This window comes from Rosa chinensis, chromosome 3, assembly GCF_002994745.2.
Source record: "Rosa chinensis cultivar Old Blush chromosome 3, RchiOBHm-V2, whole genome shotgun sequence".
In the NCBI taxonomy this organism is placed as follows: Eukaryota; Viridiplantae; Streptophyta; class Magnoliopsida; order Rosales; family Rosaceae; genus Rosa; species Rosa chinensis.
The window spans coordinates 2,872,547-2,896,262 of NC_037090.1; the positions used below are offsets into that span (position 1 = coordinate 2,872,547).

General features: G+C 38.3%; 3 protein-coding genes across 5 annotated transcripts; 1 reads left to right on the forward strand and 2 right to left on the reverse strand.

Moving 5' to 3' along the window:
* Positions 1–2,912: 2,912 nt before the first annotated feature.
* LOC121052187 lies at positions 2,913–5,712 on the reverse strand. The gene is made up of 2 exons (XM_040516472.1): positions 5,652–5,712; positions 2,913–4,385 (listed from the first exon to the last, which is right to left on the reverse strand). Exon 2 carries the CDS (start codon positions 4,357–4,359, stop codon positions 3,289–3,291), a length of 1,071 nt encoding a protein of 356 aa, XP_040372406.1. The 5' UTR covers positions 4,360–4,385; positions 5,652–5,712; the 3' UTR covers positions 2,913–3,288.
* A 7,278-nt stretch (positions 5,713–12,990) lies between these two features.
* Positions 12,991–20,212, forward strand: LOC112194909 (putative disease resistance protein RGA3). 3 transcript variants are annotated; one of them, XM_040516470.1, is made up of 8 exons: positions 12,991–14,243; positions 14,326–16,837; positions 16,868–17,368; positions 17,466–17,740; positions 17,900–18,016; positions 18,719–18,877; positions 19,058–19,121; positions 19,623–20,212. In XM_040516470.1, exons 1-4 carry the CDS (start codon positions 13,083–13,085, stop codon positions 17,579–17,581), a joined length of 4,290 nt encoding a protein of 1,429 aa, XP_040372404.1. In that variant the 5' UTR covers positions 12,991–13,082; the 3' UTR covers positions 17,582–17,740; positions 17,900–18,016; positions 18,719–18,877; positions 19,058–19,121; positions 19,623–20,212. The 3 variants fall into 3 exon arrangements, with proteins under 3 accessions (XP_040372404.1, XP_040372403.1, XP_024190929.1); XM_040516469.1 differs by having other exon boundaries at positions 12,993–14,243; positions 14,326–17,368; positions 18,984–19,121; XM_024335161.2 differs by having other exon boundaries at positions 12,993–14,243; positions 14,326–17,368.
* Positions 20,171–23,351, reverse strand: LOC112192572 (zinc finger MYM-type protein 1). The gene is made up of 2 exons (XM_040516471.1): positions 23,075–23,351; positions 20,171–22,976 (listed from the first exon to the last, which is right to left on the reverse strand). Exon 2 carries the CDS (start codon positions 22,762–22,764, stop codon positions 20,212–20,214), a length of 2,553 nt encoding a protein of 850 aa, XP_040372405.1. The 5' UTR covers positions 22,765–22,976; positions 23,075–23,351; the 3' UTR covers positions 20,171–20,211.
* Between the last annotated feature and the right edge of the window lie 365 nt (positions 23,352–23,716).

Genomic DNA, 23,716 nt, shown 5'->3' on the forward strand with positions numbered 1-23,716 from the left:
TACAACCCCTCGAATACGAAATTGAAGGTTTCTAGCTTAGGAATTAGAGGGAGTCAAGCCCCTAACTCCATCCTAGACATGCTCAAAATACACACCCTAGAGTTGACTAGACTCCTAGACATGCATTTTAACCCAACAAAAATAGATATAAGCATCCATCATATGAAAATTGCATCATTACATTAAATTAAACATCTTTTACACAAAATTTTGGGTTAGGGACACAACCCTAAAACCCAACAAGAAAATTACTCACAACCCATAATTATAGACATCAAAAATACAAAATTCAAAGAGAAAAGAAAAGAGAAGTGTAGGAGAAAACAATAATAGCCACAATTAGCTAGAAAGCCAACATGACTACTATTGAATTATAACTCCCACAATTACCCAAATCTTGAATCTTGTAGAGGTTGAGCCCTTTAATAGATCCTTGAAGCTTGTGTGAGAAATTCCTTGAAATCCCTAAAATAAAACGAAAGAAAAGAGGAAAAATGGAGGAGAAGGAGGAGAGGAGAGGAGAGAGAGAGAGAGAGAGAGAGAGAGAGAGAGAGAGAGAGCAGCCCAAAGGGGCTGCCTCTGTTTTGAGTGTGGTGCGGCCACTGCTAGGGTCTAGGGTTCTTTTTCTCCCAAATGGTCGTCTATATATATATATATATATGAGGTGCTGGCTATGCTTTTGCGTCAGGGGAAGATAATAAGGCTGATGTGTGTAAAAGCAAGGAAGGGAGCAGCCACGTGTCATGGTTTGTGTGGTCCAATACAAAAGAAGAAAGAAACCAAGGCTGCTGCACGTGTTTCTCACACTAGCCATTCTTAATTAAACATTGATTAAGTTTAATTAAGTTGGCTGCTAGTGCCTTACTAATTAATTAAGCAATTAATCGTCTGATTAATTATCTTAATTAATTAAATTGCATTTCTTCTTCTATCTTCGATTTTTACAATTCTACGGCACCACCGCACGCAATATATATTGTGGTTTTGGATTCCGCTTCCTTGATGGCGTTGACCGTGTTGACCCGCATTGACTATTTCGTCCTTTTGTCGGAAACTCCAATTTGCTCCAATCTCACACCATTTTCTCTCGTTTCCGCAATTCCACTTATTTCTACAAAATAATGAAAATGAATTAATCACATATTAATTAACAAGGGGATTGGCTTATTTATAGTGTTTTAGATATAATTATACGCATATAAATGCGTATAATCACACCCCCACACTTGAACTTTGCTTGTCCCCAAGCGAACTAAATGAAACATAATCTGAGAATCTACCAACTCAAACATAAGTAAAATGCAGTATTAGCCTTTCCAACCATAACCCTCGGAGAACTAATTATGTATACGACCATGAAGTAGACGAAAGCATAGCATAAGATTTTTAAATTTGTAAGGCAATTAAGATGCACAGGTGAAAAATGTTCAAGTATATGCATGTGTTGACCATGTGTCAAATCAATCCACCACAATCAAATAGGCACATAGAAGACCCGACATAACCCACTAAACTCACATAGGTTCACTAAATATTACCGCTCAAGTGTTTAGGGGCTATATGTGTTTCACTCAAAAGCAATTTCATAACACGCATCACCATATGCTTGCTCTTCGATCTCATCTCCGCTAGGTAGCTCACAACATTCAAGATTAAGAGGTCTTTTATTTGGTTGTAATGGGGCTAAAGGCAAGTGGCTAATAGAAATGAAAGATAGGGAAATACAAAGTCCATGGAAATCGGTGAAGCAACTCTCTCTTGTAGAGATCTAAGACTTTTGATTTCTAGTGCTAAGTCACTTACTCTAAACCCAATGTACAACCCGCTAACTAAACTATGTAATACTTTTTTTTTTTTTTTTTTTTTTTTGAACTTTCTTTCTATTTGCACTAACTTTTTTTTTTTTTTTCCTACGTAATACTCTTTTTTTTCTTTACACAACTTTTTTTTTTTTTTTTTTTTTTGAGAACTTTCTTTTCTATACAAATCACTTACCCCCACACTTATTCTTTTATAACCTCACACATTTGACTTTTCTTTTCTTTGGAAGCACTCAAACATAAAGTCATTCTCTCGAATCGCTTCACCAACTACCATGGAAGGGTAGGATAAAAGTATATAGGCTAGGTAGGAATTTGTGGTGGTAATGAACAAAAAGGCTAAATTATATAAATAGGCTCAAAGTGGCAATCTAGTGGTAAATATTTTTGGGCACCTACTTCTTTGGCCATGGTGGTATATAGTCCTAATGCCTCCATCCTTTCTATCATGTCGCAAGCTAAAAGTAACCTCGAGAGGTCTCAAGCAAGTTCTAGATACGCAATGTCATGAAATTGTACACACATGAAAGAATAAGTGAATGAACGATGCATACACTATAGATATAGGCACAAAAGCTCACAAATAAGGCATGCAAGTTAATCGAATAATCTATATGCTTCTCTAACTATGATGAACGAACCTAACATAGGCTATGTGCACACATATAATCAAGCATAGATCACATATACACTCAATCACAAAACAAATTCGAAGTCCTACATCATGCTCAATCTATCCACAATCACAACAAGTTAAGTTCATGGCTCGTCATTGGAGTTGGAAAAGGCATTAACCACTAAAATATAATTACATAAAGCTAATCTAATTTTTTTTTTTTTCGATAGGGCCACCCGAGCCCTCAACCCCACACTTAAACCCAACATTGTCCTCAATGTTGTAAAGTGAGCTTGAAAGCTAAATCCGTGTTGGATTTAGGCATGAGAGTGAAGTCCGGGCGAAAGCACAAAAATTAACATGAAAATAAAAATCTAAATGCGGAGTAAAGTTACGGAAAACCCCCTTTGTAGACACCTCCATTGCTCACAACCTTCGGAGAAGAAAATATGAGACACCAACCTCAAGGCACAAGGCCTTGACTTCCTTAACGTATGCTCCAAGCTAGCTCTAGGTGCTCATGAAAGATCGACTCCATTGAGAAATATATAGTGTCCAAAGAGCAATGCGTCACAAATAGGCAATCAAAGAATAAGGACAAGGGTCCTCCATTAAGCTCGTGGTCTTCATCCCATCAACTCATAACCCAAAATCATCCTCCATGACCTCCACACAAGAATTGCAGCTAAAAATATCTCCTTATTCTCCACATTCCAAACACCTCCCAAAAAGATGGCTAAATAGCCTTATTGATGCAAAATGAACAAGAAAATTTCAAAACCACCTAGGGTTGCCTCCCTAGAAGCGCTTGTTTTTAAAGACCCCAAGCCGGTCTATAGAACATGATCGTTGTCAAGGTGGATACTTCTCAAGTACGACCACCCTATTGTTTGGGGCTAAGGGACTCATTGATGTATCATAGAGGCAAGACCAAGAGCTACATAAGAATACTCCAATTGGTGGCCAAAAGTGTAGCTTCTTAATCTTCCCATTCTTCTCCATTTTTCTTCTAGGAGCCAATATACTTGCCTTCTCCTTCTCAAGTGGTATAGAAATAATGCCCTTACAAACAATAGGTGGTAGAAGCTCTTGCAAGTGATGGGAAAGGTCGAGTGCAAGAGGTTCACTTCCTTTCCAATCTATCACCTCATTGTAGAAACATTGACCACTTAATGGTGGATTAGGAGGTAAAAGTACCTTGATCCCAATCCTCTCATGAATAACATAAGTGATCAATATTCTACAATCCACCTTGGGAAGCTCATGATGGATCTCCATGGATGTGGGAGGCAAGAAAGTCCTTGGCTCTTCAATTTCTTCATCATCACAAGGTATTGAAGGACTCTCTTCCTCCATGGGAATATCGACCTCAATGAATAAGGGAGTAGGGTGTATGACTTCAAACTCCGCATCCGACTCATTAGACAAGCCATCCTCTTCTTCGGAATCATCTTCAAGTATCTCCCCTTCATTTGGAAGCTTAGATTGTACCCATTCCGCCGAAGAGTAGTCTCTCACCCCACTTGCATTGGAACTTTCATAACCAAGCTCAATTTCTTGTACATCAACATCACTATAATCATCTTCAATTTGCATAAACGACTCTTGCTCAAGATGTTTGACACGTACATTTTCTCTTGAAATAGGCTTCACTTGGTCAAAGAAAGATTCATGCTCATAAATGGTGAAGGGTGGCTCTTGTGCAAGACTAGCCTTAAGTTGCTCGTTGGAATGTATAAGCATCTCTTGAGAAGCTTGCAATCGAGCTTGGGAGGCTTGCAAGAGAGCTTGAGAAGCTTGCAATTGAGCTAGTAGTCCTTCAGCGAATTCCTTTCTAGGCTCATAAGCTTGATAACCTCCACCATATAAACTTTCTTGCTCATATCCCCATGGGTCTTCCCATCCATAGTTCCACCGATCCATAGCTCAATGTAATAGAAAATAAGTACCTATGGATTCACAAGAATGAGATAAGTAACCAAAACTTAAAAAGAAAATAGAAAAATTACTACACAAAACATAATAAACTATTTAGATCAACAAATATTCCTTTTTTTTTTTTTTCAAAGAAACAAAAATATGCTAAAGTGACCTAAAGAACCGATTCACCAAGGGATTAAGGCTATTAAACCCTAATCCCCGGCAACGGCGCCATTGACTTGATACACCTTTACGCAAGCGCACGTATCGTTGTCAAGATAGGGAAATATTATGCCCAAAGTTTATCGTACCACGGGGATTACTGGCTAACCCATAATCCTTGGGTAATCGGAAATAAAGACACTTAGCAAACAAAGAAAAGAAAAAGAAAATAAATAAAAATGTTAATCTAAGGCACCAAGCCCTAGCAATGCTCGGTTTTGGTTCTCACCAAAGCCTAATCACAACTAAGAGCCTAGTGATGATTATCTACAATGAGTCGAAATTCAATATTTTGAGAGATGATTTTAGATTAACAAAATGTAATGAAATGTAAAGCAATTAATAAAAATGCAAAGAAATTAATAAAAGTGTAACCAAATAAATGGGAATGTCGGGTGCTAGGGAGGTTCCTTTACCAAATTTCATGTGTCGGAAGCTAATCTAATATAGATGCATATTTCCTAGTTTGGCGGTAGTCGTATCCAAGGCGGTTCAAGGCTCAAGGACCGAAATTCCCTTTCATGGTATTCCTACTCCGGTTCAAGGGCCGTAGGGACTCACTTGGCATGAATTAGAGCCGGTTCAATGGTTACTAATTCACATCAAGAGGCGTAGAGATCGAGGAATTAGACTACTAAGCGACCCGCCCGCACAATCACGCAACGGGAGTAAATCACCATGCTTACAACCCCTCGAATACGAAATTGAAGGTTTCTAGCTTAGGAATTAGAGGGAGTCAAGCCCCTAACTCCATCCTAGACATGCTCAAAATACACACCCTAGAGTTGACTAGACTCCTAGACATGCATTTTAACCCAACAAAAATAGATATAAGCATCCATCATATGAAAATTGCATCATTACATTAAATTAAACATCTTTTACACAAAATTTTGGGTTAGGGACACAACCCTAAAACCCAACAAGAAAATTACTCACAACCCATAATTATAGACATCAAAAATACAAAATTCAAAGAGAAAAGAAAAGAGAAGTGTAGGAGAAAACAATAATAGCCACAATTAGCTAGAAAGCCAACATGACTACTATTGAATTATAACTCCCACAATTACCCAAATCTTGAATCTTGTAGAGGTTGAGCCCTTTAATAGATCCTTGAAGCTTGTGTGAGAAATTCCTTGAAATCCCTAAAATAAAACGAAAGAAAAGAGGAAAAATGGAGGAGAAGGAGGAGAGGAGAGGAGAGAGAGAGAGAGAGAGAGAGAGAGAGAGAGAGCAGCCCAAAGGGGCTGCCTCTGTTTTGAGTGTGGTGCGGCCACTGCTAGGGTCTAGGGTTCTTTTTCTCCCAAATGGTCGTCTATATATATATATATATATGAGGTGCTGGCTATGCTTTTGCGTCAGGGGAAGATAATAAGGCTGATGTGTGTAAAAGCAAGGAAGGGAGCAGCCACGTGTCATGGTTTGTGTGGTCCAATACAAAAGAAGAAAGAAACCAAGGCTGCTGCACGTGTTTCTCACACTAGCCATTCTTAATTAAACATTGATTAAGTTTAATTAAGTTGGCTGCTAGTGCCTTACTAATTAATTAAGCAATTAATCGTCTGATTAATTATCTTAATTAATTAAATTGCATTTCTTCTTCTATCTTCGATTTTTACAATTCTACGGCACCACCGCACGCAATATATATTGTGGTTTTGGATTCCGCTTCCTTGATGGCGTTGACCGTGTTGACCCGCATTGACTATTTCGTCCTTTTGTCGGAAACTCCAATTTGCTCCAATCTCACACCATTTTCTCTCGTTTCCGCAATTCCACTTATTTCTACAAAATAATGAAAATGAATTAATCACATATTAATTAACAAGGGGATTGGCTTATTTATAGTGTTTTAGATATAATTATACGCATATAAATGCGTATAATCAAAGTGTCAAACACGTCTAGTTGTGGAATTATACAGAACCATGATCTATTGATTTTCCTGTGTTGTCCTTACTCAGACGATGGAGTTTATCAAAAATCATACCACATGGATAGTTTGCATACTGCTCTATTTTCAAACTATGAAATCCTCGATCCTTGATATCACAAAGAAACTTAATGGAAAAAATTAAAATGATAAAATGCTTGATAATCTTACGGTGGGGAAATCAACTCCCATTCTGTATTATTGTTGTTTTTCACCATTATGATGGAATAATCATATATTCTAACTTCTATTTCAACATGTCTTTAGAAGCATGATGGGTTCTAAAAAATTGGAAACACTACAGGTACATGGTCAGAAATGGAAAGAAAAAAAAAAAAAAAAGATTTCGGAATTGCGAGCAGCGTAGGGAAGAAAAACATCACTGTACCAAAAACAGAAGAAGAAAGAAACGTGTATGTTTTAAAGTTGAGCTTCAATCATGTCCGCCTAAATTTCAACTAAGTCCAACAAACTTTCAATCATGCTTGAAGGAATCTCAAACATGTCAATAATTGATAACATTAGCATCTTTATATAAAGGATTACAAGTATAAAATTTTAATTGTACAACGAAACCTAATCAAAGATTGATCAGGATATCTAGACGAATCTACACTATTACATCTGAAACAAGTAATCGTTGTTTGGGCCATACACATATATTCATGTTGTCTTCAAAATCTAAAAGGAAATATAAAATGGGAAAGTTAGTATTGTGAGATTATGATGTGGCAAGATATGTAATGTGAAATTGAAAATAAAATTTGTATTTGCTTGCATAGTATGACAGCTAGGATTTTGAGGCTACAAATCTCAGGCCTCATTAAGGCCCCCCATCATTGTCCTAATTCTAAATTCTAACTTCTATTTCAATAGGTCTTTTGAAACTATGAAATCCTTGATCCTTGATATCACAAAGAAACTTACGTAGCAACGTCCAAATGACAATTATATATGGCCAAATGGGCATGAGAGTCAAAAGATTCTCTAAGCTAAAATCAATTGCCTAGTTTGATTTAAGTGTGCTTTTAAAATAAGCGGCTTTAGTTGTGTTGTGTGATTAATAAGTTTTAAAGTAAAGTTGTTTAGTGTTTGGTACATTGTGTTTCAAAAGTGCTGTGAGTTTAATGAGTGATGTTAAAGTATTTGGTCAATTTTGATATGGAAGTGTTGTCACTATGTAAATGACTATAATAGGCATTACGCCAAACCTATTTGAATTAAGGCCTATTTTTTTTTTTTTTTTTGGTTCTTGTTGTTTGGTGATGCCAGTCGATCCTGGACCTAGTAGTCTTCACAAATAAAGCAAAGGCCACCAGGCCAAGAAGGAGTAGAAAAGAATACTTCAATTCAGGGTTAATTCGATTAATCTATTCATCCCACAATGGGGATATATATATACAAATACAAAGGAGTAGTCTAACTCTAATAGGAAACAATCTTTCCATAATTACAGGATATTCTAATTAAATAAAAACCTAATTACATACAGATTGACAGCGATTCTACACTCCCCCTCAAGTTGGTGCATAGATGTCAATCATGCCCAACTTGTCAACCGAGCTGTCAAATACCTTCCTGGACACTCCTTTAGTAAGAACATCAGCTAATTGCTCCTCTGAGTTTACAAATGGAAAGCGAATAAACTTTCTGTCAAGATTTTCTTTAATAAAATGACGGTCAACCTCCACATGCTTTGTTCTATCATGCTGAACTGGATTATGTGCAATCTCAATGGCAGCTGTATTATCACAATGCAAATCCATAGGCTTTTTAAGCTTGTAACCCAGGTCCTTCAAGACATTACGAATCCACAATATTTCACATACTCCATGTGCCATACCTCGGAACTCAGCTTCTGCACTTGATCTGGCAACGACTTTTTGCTTTTTGCTACGCCAAGTGACAAGGTTCCCTCCAACAAAAGTGAAGTACCCAGATGTAGAACGTCTGTCCGTTTTATCACCAGCCCAATCTGCATCTGTGTACCCAACAACTTCCAATTCATCTTTTTTCTGAAACAGTAACCCTTTACCTGGCGCCCTCTTCAAGTACCTCAAAATACGAAAAACTGCATCCATATGCTCTTCACTAGGACAATGCATAAATTGACTAACAACACTCACAGCATAAGCAATATCAGGTCTAGTATGTGAAAGATAAATCAACCTTCCTACAAGACGTTGATACCTCCCTTTATCAGTTGGCACTTGATCAGGATAGATAGCAAGTCCGTGATTCATCTCAATGGGTGTCTCGATGGGTCGGCAGTCCAGCATCCCCGTTTCAGCAAGTAAATCAAGAACATATTTCCTCTGTGAAAGTGAAATCCCCTTCTTAGACCTTGCAACTTCAATACCCAAAAAATACTTTAGTTGTCCTAGATCCTTCATTTCAAACTCCTTTGACAAATACTTTTGCAATTCATTTATCTCCTTCAGATCATCTCCTGTAACAATCATGTCATCAACATATACAATAAGAGCTGTAATCTTACCATTCTTGCGCTTGATGAACAAGGTATGGTCAGAATTGCTCTGTCTATATCCAAAGGCCTTCATGGACTTTGAAAATCTTCCAAACCAAGCTCTTGGAGACTGTTTTAGGCCATACAAAGACTTCTTCAATTTACACACCTTGCCAACATCACTTGGGTAATTCTTAACACCTGGGGGCATATCCATGTACACTTCTTCCTCCAAATTCCCATTAAGAAACGCATTCTTCACATCAAACTGGTGCAAGGGCCAATCTTTGTTTGCTGCAAGTGAGATTAGAATCCGGACAGTATTAATCTTTGCCACAGGTGCAAAAGTCTCCTCATAATCAATCCCATAGCGTTGTGTATAGCCTTTGGCAACCAACCTCGCTTTGTATCTATTAATAGTTCCATCTGCATTAAGCTTCACAGTAAATACCCAACGACATCCTACAGTCTTCTTTCCAACTGGCATAGGTACTAGCTCCCATGTTGCATTTTTCTGAAGAGCTTCCAATTCTTCATTCATCGCCTTGGTCCATTTTGGATTCGTCAATGCATCCTGCACGTTACTAGGAATAGATACAGTAGATAATTGATCAACAACAAGTGCATGTGACCCAGAAATCCTATGGTTAGACATAAAATTAGCTATACGGTATTTAGCTTTGGCTTTGATATCTGGTTCATATTGTTTCTTAGGAATTCCCTTAGTAACCCTTTGTGATTTCCTAGGTTCGACACTTTCTAACCCAGAAGACTCATTAAAGTTTAGGGGTACCTGAGGTGGATCATTCTGACTGGGATCTTCAGTTGGTGAGGCAGAAGGGGGAATATCTTGTGCGTGAGCTTCAGATATGTCTTGATTTTGTTTCAAATTATCCAGAAAGGTCGTCTCTTCTGTCTCAGAATTCACAACGCTCTGTTTGGCAGTTTCAGCAGTTGCATTCTCTATTTCGGAATTCACAACACTCTGTTCGGCAGTCGCATTCCTTGTTTCAGAATTCACAACACTCCGTTCGGCAGTCGCATTTTCTGTTTCGGAATTTACAACACTCTGTTCGGCAGTCTCATTTTCTGTTTCGGAATTTACAACACTCTGTTCGGCAGTTGCATTCCTCTGTTCGGAATTTACAACACTCTGTTCGGCAGTTGCATTCCTCTGTTCGGCAGTCGCATTCCTCTGTTCGGCAGTCGCATTTTCTGTTTCTGAATTTCTACCTTCAAATCGTTCCTCCAAATCTTCCAAGTCTTCAAAGACATCAGAATCAATAATAGAACAAGGATTCCCTTCATAACCTCTCTCCCCCTGAAGGGAAGACTGAGAAGTTCCTCCTGAGAAATATGGCTCTGATTCACGGAATGAGACATCAAGAGATATATGTATAGTGCCAGTAAGAGGATCATAACATCGATAACCCTTCTGGAAGTCAGCATAACCAACAAATATACACTTACGGGCACGGGGATCAAGCTTGCTACGTTGAGGCTTGGGAATATGAACATAAGTTGTGCACCCAAACACCCGGGGCTCCAAATTAGGCATAGAAGGGATGGTCAAAAGTGTATGAAGCTTTTGATGAGGATTCTGAAACTCAATCACCCGGGAAGGAGTACGGTTGATAAGATATGCTGCTGATTTCACTGCTTCGCCCCAATAGGACCGAGGTACATTCATGCCAAACAAGGAAGCACGAACAACTTCCATCAACTGCCTGTTCTTCCGTTCTGCTAAACCATTCTGTTGAGGAGTATAAGAATTGGAGGTTTGATGACGAATTCCATGTGACCGGCAAAACTCAATCATAGGGCCATTCACAAACTCTCCACCATTGTCAGACTGAAACACTCTGATGGATTGTTGATACTGAGTTGCCACCATTTTGTGAAATTCGGTAAACATTCCAAATACATCACTCTTATTCTTCAGTAATGACACCCATGTCATGCGAGTGCAATCATCAATAAATGTGACAAAATACCGAGCTCCAGAAAGAGAAGGAATTTTCGCAGGACCCCAGACATCGGAGTGAATCTTCATAAAAGGAACAGGACTTTTATTAAGACTTGGTGAATATGAAATACGGTGACTCTTGGCCAGTTCACAGATGTCACAGTGGAAATCCAAATCACTAACAAGTGAAAACAATTGAGGTTGCAGCTTCTTAAGATAACGAAAGGATAGGTGACCTAAACGGCGATGCCATAACCATACAGCTTCCTTCGCATTCTCTACCCCGTTGATCTGATTAGCTTGTCCCAAAAGATGCTTCTGCTTCTTTCCAGTCTCTGTCAGATCCAGATAGTATAATTTCCCCCTTCTAACACCATAACCAAGAATCCGTCGAGTCAGAATGTCCTGAAACACACAGAAAGACGGATAGAAGGTCACAATACATGCAAGAGCTAAAATAACTTGACCAACAGACAGGAGATTATAAGCTAGTGATGGAACAACTAAGACAGATTCAAGGGTTAAGGTATCAGATATAGCAATAGAACCTTCTCCGGTGACCGGAGTTGGAGTACCATCAGCAGTAGAGACAATATTTTGAGAAGAACGTCTAAGGTTTTTCACAAGACTAGGGTCATTGGTCATATGATCAGATGCACCTGTATCAATTATCCATGTATTATTCAAAGTAGCCTTACCCTTCATACCTGACTGCGCTACATTAGCAGAGGCATTGTCGAGATGCTCTTCCTCTGTAGTAGCAATAGCCGCCTTACCCGGATTCTTTCGCGGTTTCCTGGTGAAGTCCCACCAATCAGGGTAGCCAATCACTTCATAGCACCGCTCCTTGGTATGACCTACTTCCCCACAGACAACACATTTTTTGTTTGCGTATGGGTTTGGTTTGTCATGAGGACGGCGTGGAGAAGGACCTGAGAAGCCTGGAGGAGGACCTGGTCGGCGTTGAACGGCCATTGAGGAATTTGGGGTTTGTTTTTTTTCAGGTTTGGTTTTTCTAGGGTTTCAAAAATTCAGGGATCGCTTGATTTTAATGGTGGTGGTACGCAGCGGTTTGTGGTGTGGTTTGGGATTCAAGATTCAGGATTCAGGATTTAGGATTCAAAGGATGCAGACAAGTTGTGCTTTGGGATTCAGGATTCAGGATTCAGGATTTAGGATTCAAAGGATGCATGCAAGTTCAAAGGATTGAACCTGCTCTGATACCAAGTAGAAAAGAATACTTCAATTCAGGGTTAATTCGATTAATCTATTCATCCCACAATGGGGATATATATATACAAATACAAAGGAGTAGTCTAACTCTAATAGGAAACAATCTTTCCATAATTACAGGATATTCTAATTAAATAAAAACCTAATTACATACAGATTGACAGCGATTCTACAGAAGGGACCAGCGAATTAAGGCCTATTGATTCAATTTCCAAACCCATTAATATCAACACTAATGTTTTTGTTGCTTTCAATTAAAATAACATTCAAATAGCAGTTTGGATGAAGAAAAAAAATAGTAAATTAACTGCATTTAGTGGAGATATGAGTATAACAGTATGACTTCAAACAGGGTAAAAAACATGTAGATTAAGAAGATGACAATGCCTTTCTTGACATTTCAATATATTCATCAAGAGCAACCGCTGCTTATTCTGGCAGCAGCTTTCCAAAGCTGCAATTGGACAACTTCCATAAGTTGTATTGAGGATTGTGAGCTTAATAACTAAGAAGGTTTTTCGATATTTACCAAACATTTCTACCAGCTTAACTTGACAATTAAGTTGATAATCTGATTCAGCGGGGCCGAACTGGGCCCAAGTACTCTAGATCTACAACTGTCATAATTCTTCCGCACCGAGCAGAAGTCATCTGATCCGGTCTAGAGAGAGAGGGAAGATTGAGACTCGCAGTCACTCAGAGGCTTTTATTTTAATATTTTTTTTTCAAGCACCAGGTTTTATTGGAAAAGACTAAAATAAAAGGAACGGTGGATGGGAGGTAGCTGACTGTTAGGTTGTTACATATGTCGAGCGTTATTCAATTACAATAAGTCAAGGACTCCAAGCCTGTGTGACTACTGTTCGCCATTGAGAGTGAGATCTAGATTGAGAGAATCGATCATGACTATTGTATCCTCTCTCCTTCTATCCGCTGCCGGAGGGGCAGTGGGTAATGTGGCTTCACTCGCTACTGATCAATTGAGCCCCAAAATCTTCTTCTGTTTCAGAAAAGAACTAGATAAGCTCAAACAATCCTCAGATTTGATTGGAAGTATGATACGTGATGCTGCGCCAGAACCCGAAGATCGGGAACCGTTGTCGGCTATGGCTCGCTGGAAGAAGGAGCTTGTAACCGTAGCTTATGCTGCAGAAGATGTCGTGGATGAAGTTCAATATGAATTTGTTCGGATCGATCTAGAGGGGACAATCCTCTGTAAGGACATACGCAGAATCTTCGTTCGTCTTCAGATGGCATGCAAGATTGGCAACATCAATAAATCCTTGGATGATCTCTACAAACAAGCAGCTGCTGTGGGACTGACAAGGAGTTCAAATGGAGGTGCATCATCCAGTCAAGGTATGCAGGGCAGGGAAACAACCTCATTGCTTGAGAAACATGAATTCACCCGCAATGATGCAATCATTGTTGGAAGGGATGAGGTTGTGTCAAATATAACTGCAACCTTGACCAACCCCAACAATCAAGAAAAGATGCTTTTGGTGATGGCCGTTGTAGGATTAGCAGGCTTGGGTAAAACAACGTTGGCTCGCTCGCTTACCAAGCAAGTGAAGCAACTGAAGGAAGGTGAAATGAAAGAGTATTTTGATATAACGCTCTGGGTGTATGTATCTAAAACTTTTGATGTCAAATCAATTTTACGTCGAATGCTGAAATTATGTGAGGAGACGACAGCAAACCCTGAAACTCTGGAAGAATTGATTCCAAGCCTCTGCAAGAAGTTGAAAGGGAAAAGGTATTTTCTTGTACTTGATGATGTTTGGAATGAGGTTCCTCGACTTTGGAAGATTTTGGAGGAGCATCTGCAGAAGCTAGAATCTGCCAAAGGAAGCACTGTGATTGTCACTACCCGTAGTGGCAAGGTTGCAGAAATCATGGGAACACTTCCTAATTGCTATCTAGGGACTCTTTCGGATGATCAGTGTTGGTCCATAATACAGGATAGAGCATTTAATATTCCTAATCCTTCGATAGATTCAGAACAAGAGCGAATCGGAAGAAAAATTGCCGAAAAGTGTGCTGGTGTTCCATTGGCAGCTAAGGTACGATATCGATCTTCACCTTATTAATTATTTGATTTGTATAGATGAAGTTATGCTAAAATTTGAAACTCATTAACTGTAGATTTTGGGAAGCTTGATGCATTCTAAGAATAGCAACGAATGGAATTCAATTCTGGAAAGTCCTACATGGCAAAACCAAAAGGATAGCGAAATCATGCCGGTTTTGAAGTTGAGTTTTGACAATTTGGAGTCACCATTGAAACTATGTTTTGCATATTGCTCAATGCTCGATATGGGTTCCTTAATAGAAAAAGAAGAGTTGATCCAACTATGGATGGCTCAAGGTTTTCTCAATCCTTCTCCTGGCCAAAGAACACAAAAGATGGAGATGGAGGATATAGGCAATGAGTATTTTGATACTCTACTGCAAAAGTCCTTGTTTCAAGATGCTACAAAGGATGAGGATGACGTCATCACCGAATGCAAGATGCATGATCTTGTGCATGAATTTGCAATAGAAGTGTCCAAGTGTGAGAGCTGGACACCGAACTTCAATCAGAAGATGGATCATAGTGAGATTCGACATGTTGCACGGATTCCTACTCCAGAACTACAAAGTATGTCAGAAACAAGTATTGCAAGACTGCGTTCACTCTTTTCAAATGTCCAGGTCTCTAATATCATTTTCTCAAAGTTAAGATCTTTACGTGTCTTAAGTTTCTATGGGGTTTGGACTCAGAAGTTGCCAAATTCACTTGACAAGCTGAAGCACTTGAGGTATCTAGATCTTTCCCGTACAAAAATCAAAGAACTCCCAGAGTCTATTGGCAAGCTCTACAACCTCCAAACATTGAGATTACCATATCTCGATAAGTGTCCAAAGGAGATTCAAAATTTGATCAACTTAAGGCATCTAGATCTTTCCCGTACAAAAATCAAAGAACTCCCAGAGTCTATTGGCAAGCTCTACAACCTCCAAACATTGAGATTACCGTGGTATCTCGATAAGTGGCCAAAGGAGATTCAAAATTTGATCAACTTAAGGCATCTAGATCTTTCCCGTACAAAAATCAAAGAACTCCCAGAGTCTATTGGCAAGCTCTACAACCTCCAAACATTGAGATTACCATATCTCGATAAGTGTCCAAAGGAGATTCAAAATTTGATCAACTTGAGGCTTCTTTATTTTGATAAGAGAATGAAATTTGAGGCTGGGATTTTGGGGCGATTAACTGATCTCCGAACATTACGTAACTTCAACGTGGGTAAGGAGATAGGTGATCCTGCCATTGAGGAGTTGAGTAGGTTGAACCAATTGAGAGGCCACTTAGCTATTGATGGGCTAGAACATGTAAGGGATGAAGAAGAAGCAAAGAATGCTCGCTTAGTGCAGAAGAGTCACTTACATGAGCTGACATTTAAATGGACACACGGCGGGGTAGCTAATGAAAATCAAACTGATGTACTAGATGGCTTGGAACCTCATGGTGAGCTGCAAAGGTTAAACATTGAAAATTTCATGGGTGCTAGATTTCCGTCATGGATAATGAGTCTCCAAAATTTGAAGGAGATTCGATTAGTTGGCTGCAACAATTGTGAAGGAGTGCCGACACTCGGCCATCTACCTAAACTAAGATCTCTTAAGATTAGTAAGATGCACAAGCTGAAACGTGTGGGAGCTGAGTTTTATGGTACTCGTACAACTTTATTTCCAGCACTGAAAACATTAGACATCTCTGAGTGCAAAGAGCTCATTGAATGGATGGAAGCACCAGCTGAAGGAGAAGTCGTGGTATTCCCTTGCCTCGAAGAGTTAAAAATCCGCCACTGTCCCAATTTGGGAAATGCTCCGAGTCGTTTTCCATGTCTTAAGACGTTGAGCATAGTTACTACGGGACTCACTTGCCTACCGGAAGGGATGTTGAAAAAGAACACGTGTCTCAAGTATCTGAGCATAGGTGATTGTGATGAGTTGACTTGTATTGCTCCTGATGTATTTGGCTGTTGCGAATCTCTTCGATCACTCGTTGTTATCCTCTGTAAGAAACTAAGTCATTTACCTGATGGGCTAGACAAACTCCCTCTTCTTGAGCAGTTGAGAATAGAACGTTGTCCCAGCCTCAAGTCGATTCGGATCACACGGGGCATCGCATCTCTCCGTGAATTGAACATCGAGAGTTGTGAGGGATTATCAAGCCTAGAGGTTGGGCTCCAGTACTGCACCTCTCTTCAGGAATTGAAATTCTGGAGCTGCCCCAATCTGATGTCAATTCCAATCACACAGTGCATGCCGTCTCTCCGGACATTGGATATCAGATGGTGTGAGAGATTATCAAGCCTAGGTGTGCTCGACTACTGCACCTCTCTTCAGAAATTGGTGATTGAAAATTGTGACAATCTAACATCAATTCCAATCACAGAGGGCATCACATCTCTCCAGAGCTTGAGGATTGTTGGTTGTCAGAGATTATTAAGCCTACCGAGTGGGCTCCAATTCTGCACCTCTCTTCAGTATCTGCAAATAACTCGTTGCTATAGTCTAGTATCGATTTCAGTATCATATCATGTGTGCGACCACCAAGACTCAACGAATCAACGGGAGGAAGTCTTTACAGGTCTTGTTCAGTATTTGTCTATACAGGAGGACTGCCGTAGTCCAGAATCTATTCCAGCTCATCTCCGTCAGTCGTTGATATGTAATTGTGGGAAATTGAAATATGAGCCCACAGGATTTCACCGCCTCACTCGTTTGAAGAAGCTGACAATTGGTTCGTTCTGGAGGAAGCTGGACGCCTTCCCTGATTTTCAGCTTCCACCACCACATGATTCACAACTTGAAAAGTTAGAGTTGTGGGGGTGGCCTAAGCTCAAGTCTCTGCCCCAACAAATTCAGCACTACACTAGTTTAAAAACTCTACGGATACAAGATTTTGACGGAATAGAGGCTCTTCCTGAGTGGTTGGGAAATCTTACATCTCTTGAGACTCTGACTATCTGCTTATGTTGGAATCTCGAGTCTCTGCCTACACAAGATGCTATGAAAAGCCTCACCAAATTGAAGAAGCTCTCCATTTATAGTTGCCCCCTGCTCGAGAAAAGATGCACCAAGGAGACTGACCCCGAATGGCCCAAGATTTCTCACATCCCAAAAATTGAGTTTGACTGTAATGTTTTGACCAAATCAATCTGTTTTCTGTTTATTTTCTTTTTTCTACAAATTTCTTTCTTATTATGTCTCATTTTTCATCTTTCTTAACTCAGGTTCGGGAAGGAACATGCATGCTGCGAATTTACCATCTTCTACAAGAAATGCTGAGAATTTAACATCTTCTCGAAGAAATGCTGTGTTGGATTGTTTGCCATGTTGCATTCTTTAAAGAAGACTTGCAATGATATAAAAATATATCAATACCCTGTTTGATTAATACTCAAGGGCCTGATTGCCATTTGCATTTGTCATCCCCTGCTGATTTACAAGGATTAGATCTCTTTTAGCTGCATCCTGAGTTATCTCAAATCAGTGGTGTGGTGACCTGGTAAAGAAGTTTACCCAGAACTTTTCGTCATTCGTTTATGACACTTAATGCACTTGCCATTTATCAATGCAAGCCTACCAGGATGATTTCTTAATTACTTTCCTTCAATATTCATTATTTGTATTGTCATTGTAACCTATTATACTTTCTTGGTGTCAGATTTTAATCAGCATCAGCTATGAGAATGACAAGTATCCACCTAAAGTGGAAGCTATGCAAACAAAAGAAGCACTGAGGATAGCCTGCGTGAGGGTGCTGACTTCTTAAATTCCAAACGTAAGAGCATAATGTGTGTTTGTTCTTGTTCCCTCTATCACTTTCATCTTGTTATTTAAATTATCGGTTATCCTCATGTTTTGTGTCCCATTATTTCTTTTCCCGTAGAAGTACTAGTTTTTGTGATGGGGAGTTCATCCTCTAGTATAACCAAAATAGACATTGATAAGGATGAACATTATTGTTCTCATTTTGGGGGTAGGGAGACATGTTCAATGGAAATTATTGTAAGTAAAATATCTGCCAGAAGACTTCAGATCTTCATTCACTTGCGGTTGTCAGACAATCGTGATCCCTCCAACAATGATGTGAAAAACTACTTACCCCCGAATCTAGCAGGGACCTCACCAAATTACTGCATCTGAAAATTCATGGTTTTCACCATCTATGTGAAGTCATGCTGAGGGGTCCCAATTGTGAGATTACGTGTATTCGAATAATCCGGATAGATGCCAAAGTTAACATTCATGTCCTAGATGTTCAGATCTTCGTTTAAAATCAACTGTAAACTTTTGAGATCCCTTTTACCTCCACAACTGTAGACTATCCACGGATTCTTTCCTTCATGACCATACAATGTAGCAATTGTGTGACTTCTTTGTTTTGAAAAGCTGTCTGAAGCAATATTAAAAAGAATTAAACTTGTCTATCCTTCTCTTTTTTCTTTTCCTCAGATCTGACAAATCATCTTTTTGAAATCAGGTCTGCATTGAAGCTATGAGAGACCTCCCTGAACTACCACAGTTGGATATTCATGGGGTTCAAGTTCGAGGGGAAACATGTGCTTTGAGTGTTTGATATTTCAGTTGTACACGGTTACTTCCATTCATGTTCTACGTGCAACCAGTTTTTAAAATCATTGTAAGTTTTTCAAACCCCTACCTCTTCTTTCCTCCTGGTGTTTCTCTTTAATTTGATTCACCCGTTTTCAAATACATTGTACCCTGCTCTGGTCTCTGCTCTATAGGCTATTTACTTACTACAGTTTTTCCAAGGGCTGGCTTTATAGTTGTTTCCGCGTAATTTGTAATTTCTTACCAGGCTTTATCCTACTCAAATGGAAGAACAACTTAACTGGACCCGGCATGGTGCAAACTCAGTTCAGGTACTTCAGTTCTCCATCTCATGCATGTATTAATTTCATTGAAGGTTATGCTGTCCCATGTTCTGTTTTATTCATTTTATTTTCCCTCTTTTGATGGGTTTTTCTTTTTCTTCTCTTTATTAGTAGTAAAGTATTTCATATAAATTCAAGTGTCAAGCACCTTGTACTCAAACTTAGCAAAATAGAATGTAACATCAGTCATCTTTTATTAGTTTCAACTATTCTCTGCATTGCCAATCTCTGCAATCATCTTCTTCCAAGTAGCACTTTGTGGTACAATATAAATTCACCTTTACATAATGATATCATTCATGTACTAAGACAAAACCCAGGATCTGATTAAGTTCTTCATTTGCAAACTAATTCTTTTATGTTGATTTAATGCTTTCTTCTATGTTTATTTGGATAAATTGTATTATCAGTTTCTTCTAGTAGGTTTGGTGAATTACATTTCTTTTACTTTTTTGATGTCCACTCTGACTCCTCTCCTCTCTTACCCAGATTTTGTCCCCAGGATCAAGAAATTAGAGCACCCAAATATGTTCCCAGGTGGCTGCTGTTTGCTTGGCTCTTGCGAAGGCTGGTAACTTTGCCCTATATTGAGAACAAACTCCATCTGCATCTTGGATAAGCCATTTAGGCAAGCATGCATGGTTTCTATCTAGGAAACAAGCCTTCTATTACCTGCAAGCTGTATGAACAACCTCCTGTCAGATTCGTATTTTTGTGCTCTCATGGTGTGTTTCCATGAAAGCTTAACGAATGGAGCAACAAAGAGAGGACCTGGACAATTTGGTACCGTGGGCTTGTTTATGAGTTACTCATACATGGTTGTGGAGCTTATTATTGTAAGCTTCTCGGCACTTCTTACACTTTCAAGTATCAAGTCGTATTTCTGAGATTTGAGCACTTATATGCTTGGCAGGGCCGGTCCTGAGCTTTTTGATGCCCAGGGCGAAAAAAAAAATTTGTGCCCAACTAGCCTCAAATGTCATAATCTAAAATTTTTTTTAGGAGCTATTACATAAATAAACATTACACAATAGGAGGAACATAAAACCAAAACTCTGTAATATAAAGGAGTTACAAATCATCTAAAATGATGTCTTCTTGCATTTCTTGAAGCAAAATCATCAATCATCTTTTTGTAGTCAACATTTGCCAACATATTTCTTTCAATGGTTAACATAGCTAGTCCATTCAGCCTATCTTGAGTCATGGTAGTCCGAAGATAAGACTTTAATAACTTCAATTTTGAAAAACTTCTTTCAGCGGATGCTACCGTCACCGGTATAGTCAATAAAATCCTGTAGGCAACCATAACACTTGGAAACATATCCATTTTTTTAGCAAACTCCATAATTTGAATGGATGTCCAAGGCCTATCTGTTTCATATGCCTCATTCGGCAACATCTCCTGCAAAATTTGTAACTCCATAAGCAAATATTTCGCATCAATATCAGAACCATCACCCTTTCTCAAAGCATTTTCAAGATTCAAACAATGACTTTTCAATTCATCATCATCCAAGTGAGCTAACTTTGATGCATCAAATAAGAAGCCAAAAATAGATTCAAAAGTTTTCATTTGTTCAAACCTGCTTTTTAATTGAGAAAGAGCCATATCAACTAAAATCAAAAAGTAATCAGTTCTAAAGGACTCTTGAGCAGATTGTTGTTCTCTTTCAGTATTTGGAATTTCATCAAAATGTCTTTTTCTGCAAACATGACGTTTTATAGGAAATACAGGCTCAACTCCCATGTCATTTGCAATTTCTTTAGCTTCAATCATGGCAGAATTAAACCCATGTTCCCTATACTTTTCAAAATAAGAAACCAGTCCCTCTAAATTCTTCACGGCAACATCAAGAAGCATATCTTTGGATTGTAACTTTTTACTAACCAAGTTAATTTTATACAAAATGTCATGCCAAATAACCAAACTTAAAATAAAATCAAAGCTTGAAAGTTCACCAGATATCAAAGATTCAGCATCCCTACACACTTTTCCATCATCACTAATTTCAGCCAGTTTTTTTAAGGCTTCTTTTATTTGGGCAGCTTGAGTTTTTATAGCTTTGACACTTTCATTATGACTTTCCCAGCGCGTAGTTGACAAAGATTTCAAAGTCAAGTCATCTATATATTCAAGCAAAACACTCCATCGCTTTGTTGAATTAGAGAACACCGTATAAATTGTTTGACATGTTCCAAAAAAAGATTTTGCTTTAAGACAAGAGTTTGCCATGTCACACAATACTAAATTAAGAGAATGACAACCACATGGCATATAAAAGGCTCTAGGATTTATATCAAGCAATCTTTTTTGAACACCTTGGTGTTTTCCTTTCATATTAGATCCATTATCATATCCTTGTCCTCGCACACAATCAATATCTAAATCAAGAGATTCTAAAGCTGCTTGTAATTCATTAAAAAGCTCTAAACCAGATGTATCTACCACATTTATAAATTCTAAAAAGAACTCTTCTATTTTTATTGGAGAACTCGACACATCTACGCATCTTATAATTAAAGTCATTTGTTCTTTGTGACTTGCATCAGGAGTGCAATCAAGGATTACCGAAAAATATTTTGCCTCCTTGATTTTTTTAATGACTGCACTCTTGACGTTTAAGGCCAACATACCAATCAACTCATTTTGAATTTTATGGCTGAGGTAATGATAATGAATTTCTTTGTCTTCAATAAGTCGAAAATGTTGTTTCATTATGGGATCAAACTCAGCAATCATTTCAAGTAAGCCTAAAAAGTTTCCATTGGAATCTTCATAACTTTTTTCATTTGTTCCACGAAAGGCCAAATTATTCTTTGCAAGACATTTCACAACAGCAATTATTCTGACCATAACTTCTTTCCAATGTTCAGTATCTTTCCTAATTAACTCTTGTAGCTCTTTATCAATTGTTTGGTTCTTATTCAATCTCACTCGCAACTCAGCCCAAGTTCTCAAGTTATTGAGGTGTTCAGAACTGTTTTCATGTAAATTTAATGTTGTACCAAGATGTTTCCAATCTCTTATCCCTTCACTTGCTAATTGACTTCTCGAGCGAGCTGTTTTAAATAATTTACAACAGAAACAAAAAACTTTATCTAGCTCTTTTGAGTAAATCAACCATTTTCTATCAAGAGATTCACCATTTGGTAATTTTCGAATATAAAACTCCGAGGAAAAGTGCCGACCTAATTCATCCTTAGGAAAGTTGATATTAGTTTCTGTAATAGGCCCTTTTTCTACAAGCAAGTCTCTCATTTTTGAATCTAGACTATCCCAGACTCTAGGATCAAAAATATTCAAATCAGCTGATGATTTCAAGCATTCAAGTTTATTGGCAATAATTTCATCATGGCAAAGATTTTCATTATTTTCTGTTTCGTCACTTTCATTTTCACCTATATCATCAGGTTCTTCGTTTACCTCATTCTGATTTTCTACAAACTCATTAGAATGAATTTGTAGTTCAGGTTCATTTACTAAATTCTCAACATGATCTTCAACAGATTCATTTGTTTCTTTAACAAAATATTTATCTAAAGATCCCCGTTGAGATTGAATAATTTCTTCTTCTCTTTTCTTTCTTTTTCTTTTTTGAGAACCCGAGAGTTGTTTCCGAGGAAACATTATTGAAACAATGAAACTAGTTAGACAATACTCAAACAAGAAAGCAAAATACTAAACTTTGAATGATAAACACTTTAGCATAGAAGTGATAGAACTGATAGAAGTGATAGAACAATAAAACCTGGAAATTTGGAATCAATTTTTTTCTTTCTTGTTTTTCATTTCTGATCAAGAATGACTTGCATATCCACCTTCCAATTGCTGAGTTGCACCTAGTATTGAAAATTCAAAATGGAAAACTGATGAATGAGTAGGTTGTTAGAAATCACTTTGAATGATAATTAATAAACAGTGGAGCATAGAACAATACCTGGAAAATAGAAATCTAGATTTGAGCAGCCATTGCAACCAATTTAAAGAAAACGCTTGCTGGGTTTCAAGATTTGCCCGTTTGAACTTGGGGCTTGCCGACTTGGGAGAGAGGCAGAGAGCAAGACAGAGACTCAGAGAGGCAGAGAATAATACTTTTCATACGCATGATACCAATTCTCAATAGAGGCGTGCTCAAAGCCTCAAATGCCGGTCACTTTTTCCACTTTCATCTGCCTATTGCCTAACCCTATAAACTAATAGCTAGTAACCACTTTTTCCCCTCCAATAACCCTATAAACTAATCAAATAGCAAAGCTGGCAGACAACTTCTCCACTCCTAACATACATAATCAATATACAATTCAATATACAATTATATATATATATATATATTTTTTGTACATAATTAACTATATATATATATAGCTTTATATATAAAAATTGTGTGCCCCCACTCTCTTTGTGCCCTGGGCCGTCGCCAAGCCTGCCCTTGGGCAGGGCCGGGCCTGATGCTTGGTAATATGACATCAGTTGTGGTTTTAAGATTGTAGTATTCTAAAAACTTCTCATGTTCTTCAAGTGTCAAGTGTGTTGTCTCTTAGTTGAAAATTTTCATGGAGAGAATGAGAGATCTGTTTGA

What these genes read in the sequence shown, in the direction of transcription:
- LOC112194909 (XM_040516469.1), top strand. Translation starts at nt 13,083, where the DNA reads ATGACTATTGTATCCTCTCTCCTTCTATCCGCTGCCGGAGGGGCAGTG. An exon ending in GTGTTCCATTGGCAGCTAAG is followed by an intron (nt 14,244 to 14,325) that starts GTACGATATCGA and finishes CATTAACTGTAG; the next exon opens with ATTTTGGGAAGCTTGATGCA. An exon ending in CCCAAAAATTGAGTTTGACT is followed by an intron (nt 17,369 to 17,465) that starts GTAATGTTTTGA and finishes TTCTTAACTCAG; the next exon opens with GTTCGGGAAGGAACATGCAT.
- LOC112192572 (XM_040516471.1), bottom strand. Translation starts at nt 22,764, where the DNA reads ATGTTTCCTCGGAAACAACTCTCGGGTTCTCAAAAAAGAAAAAGAAAG.
- LOC121052187 (XM_040516472.1), bottom strand. Translation starts at nt 4,359, where the DNA reads ATGGATCGGTGGAACTATGGATGGGAAGACCCATGGGGATATGAGCAA.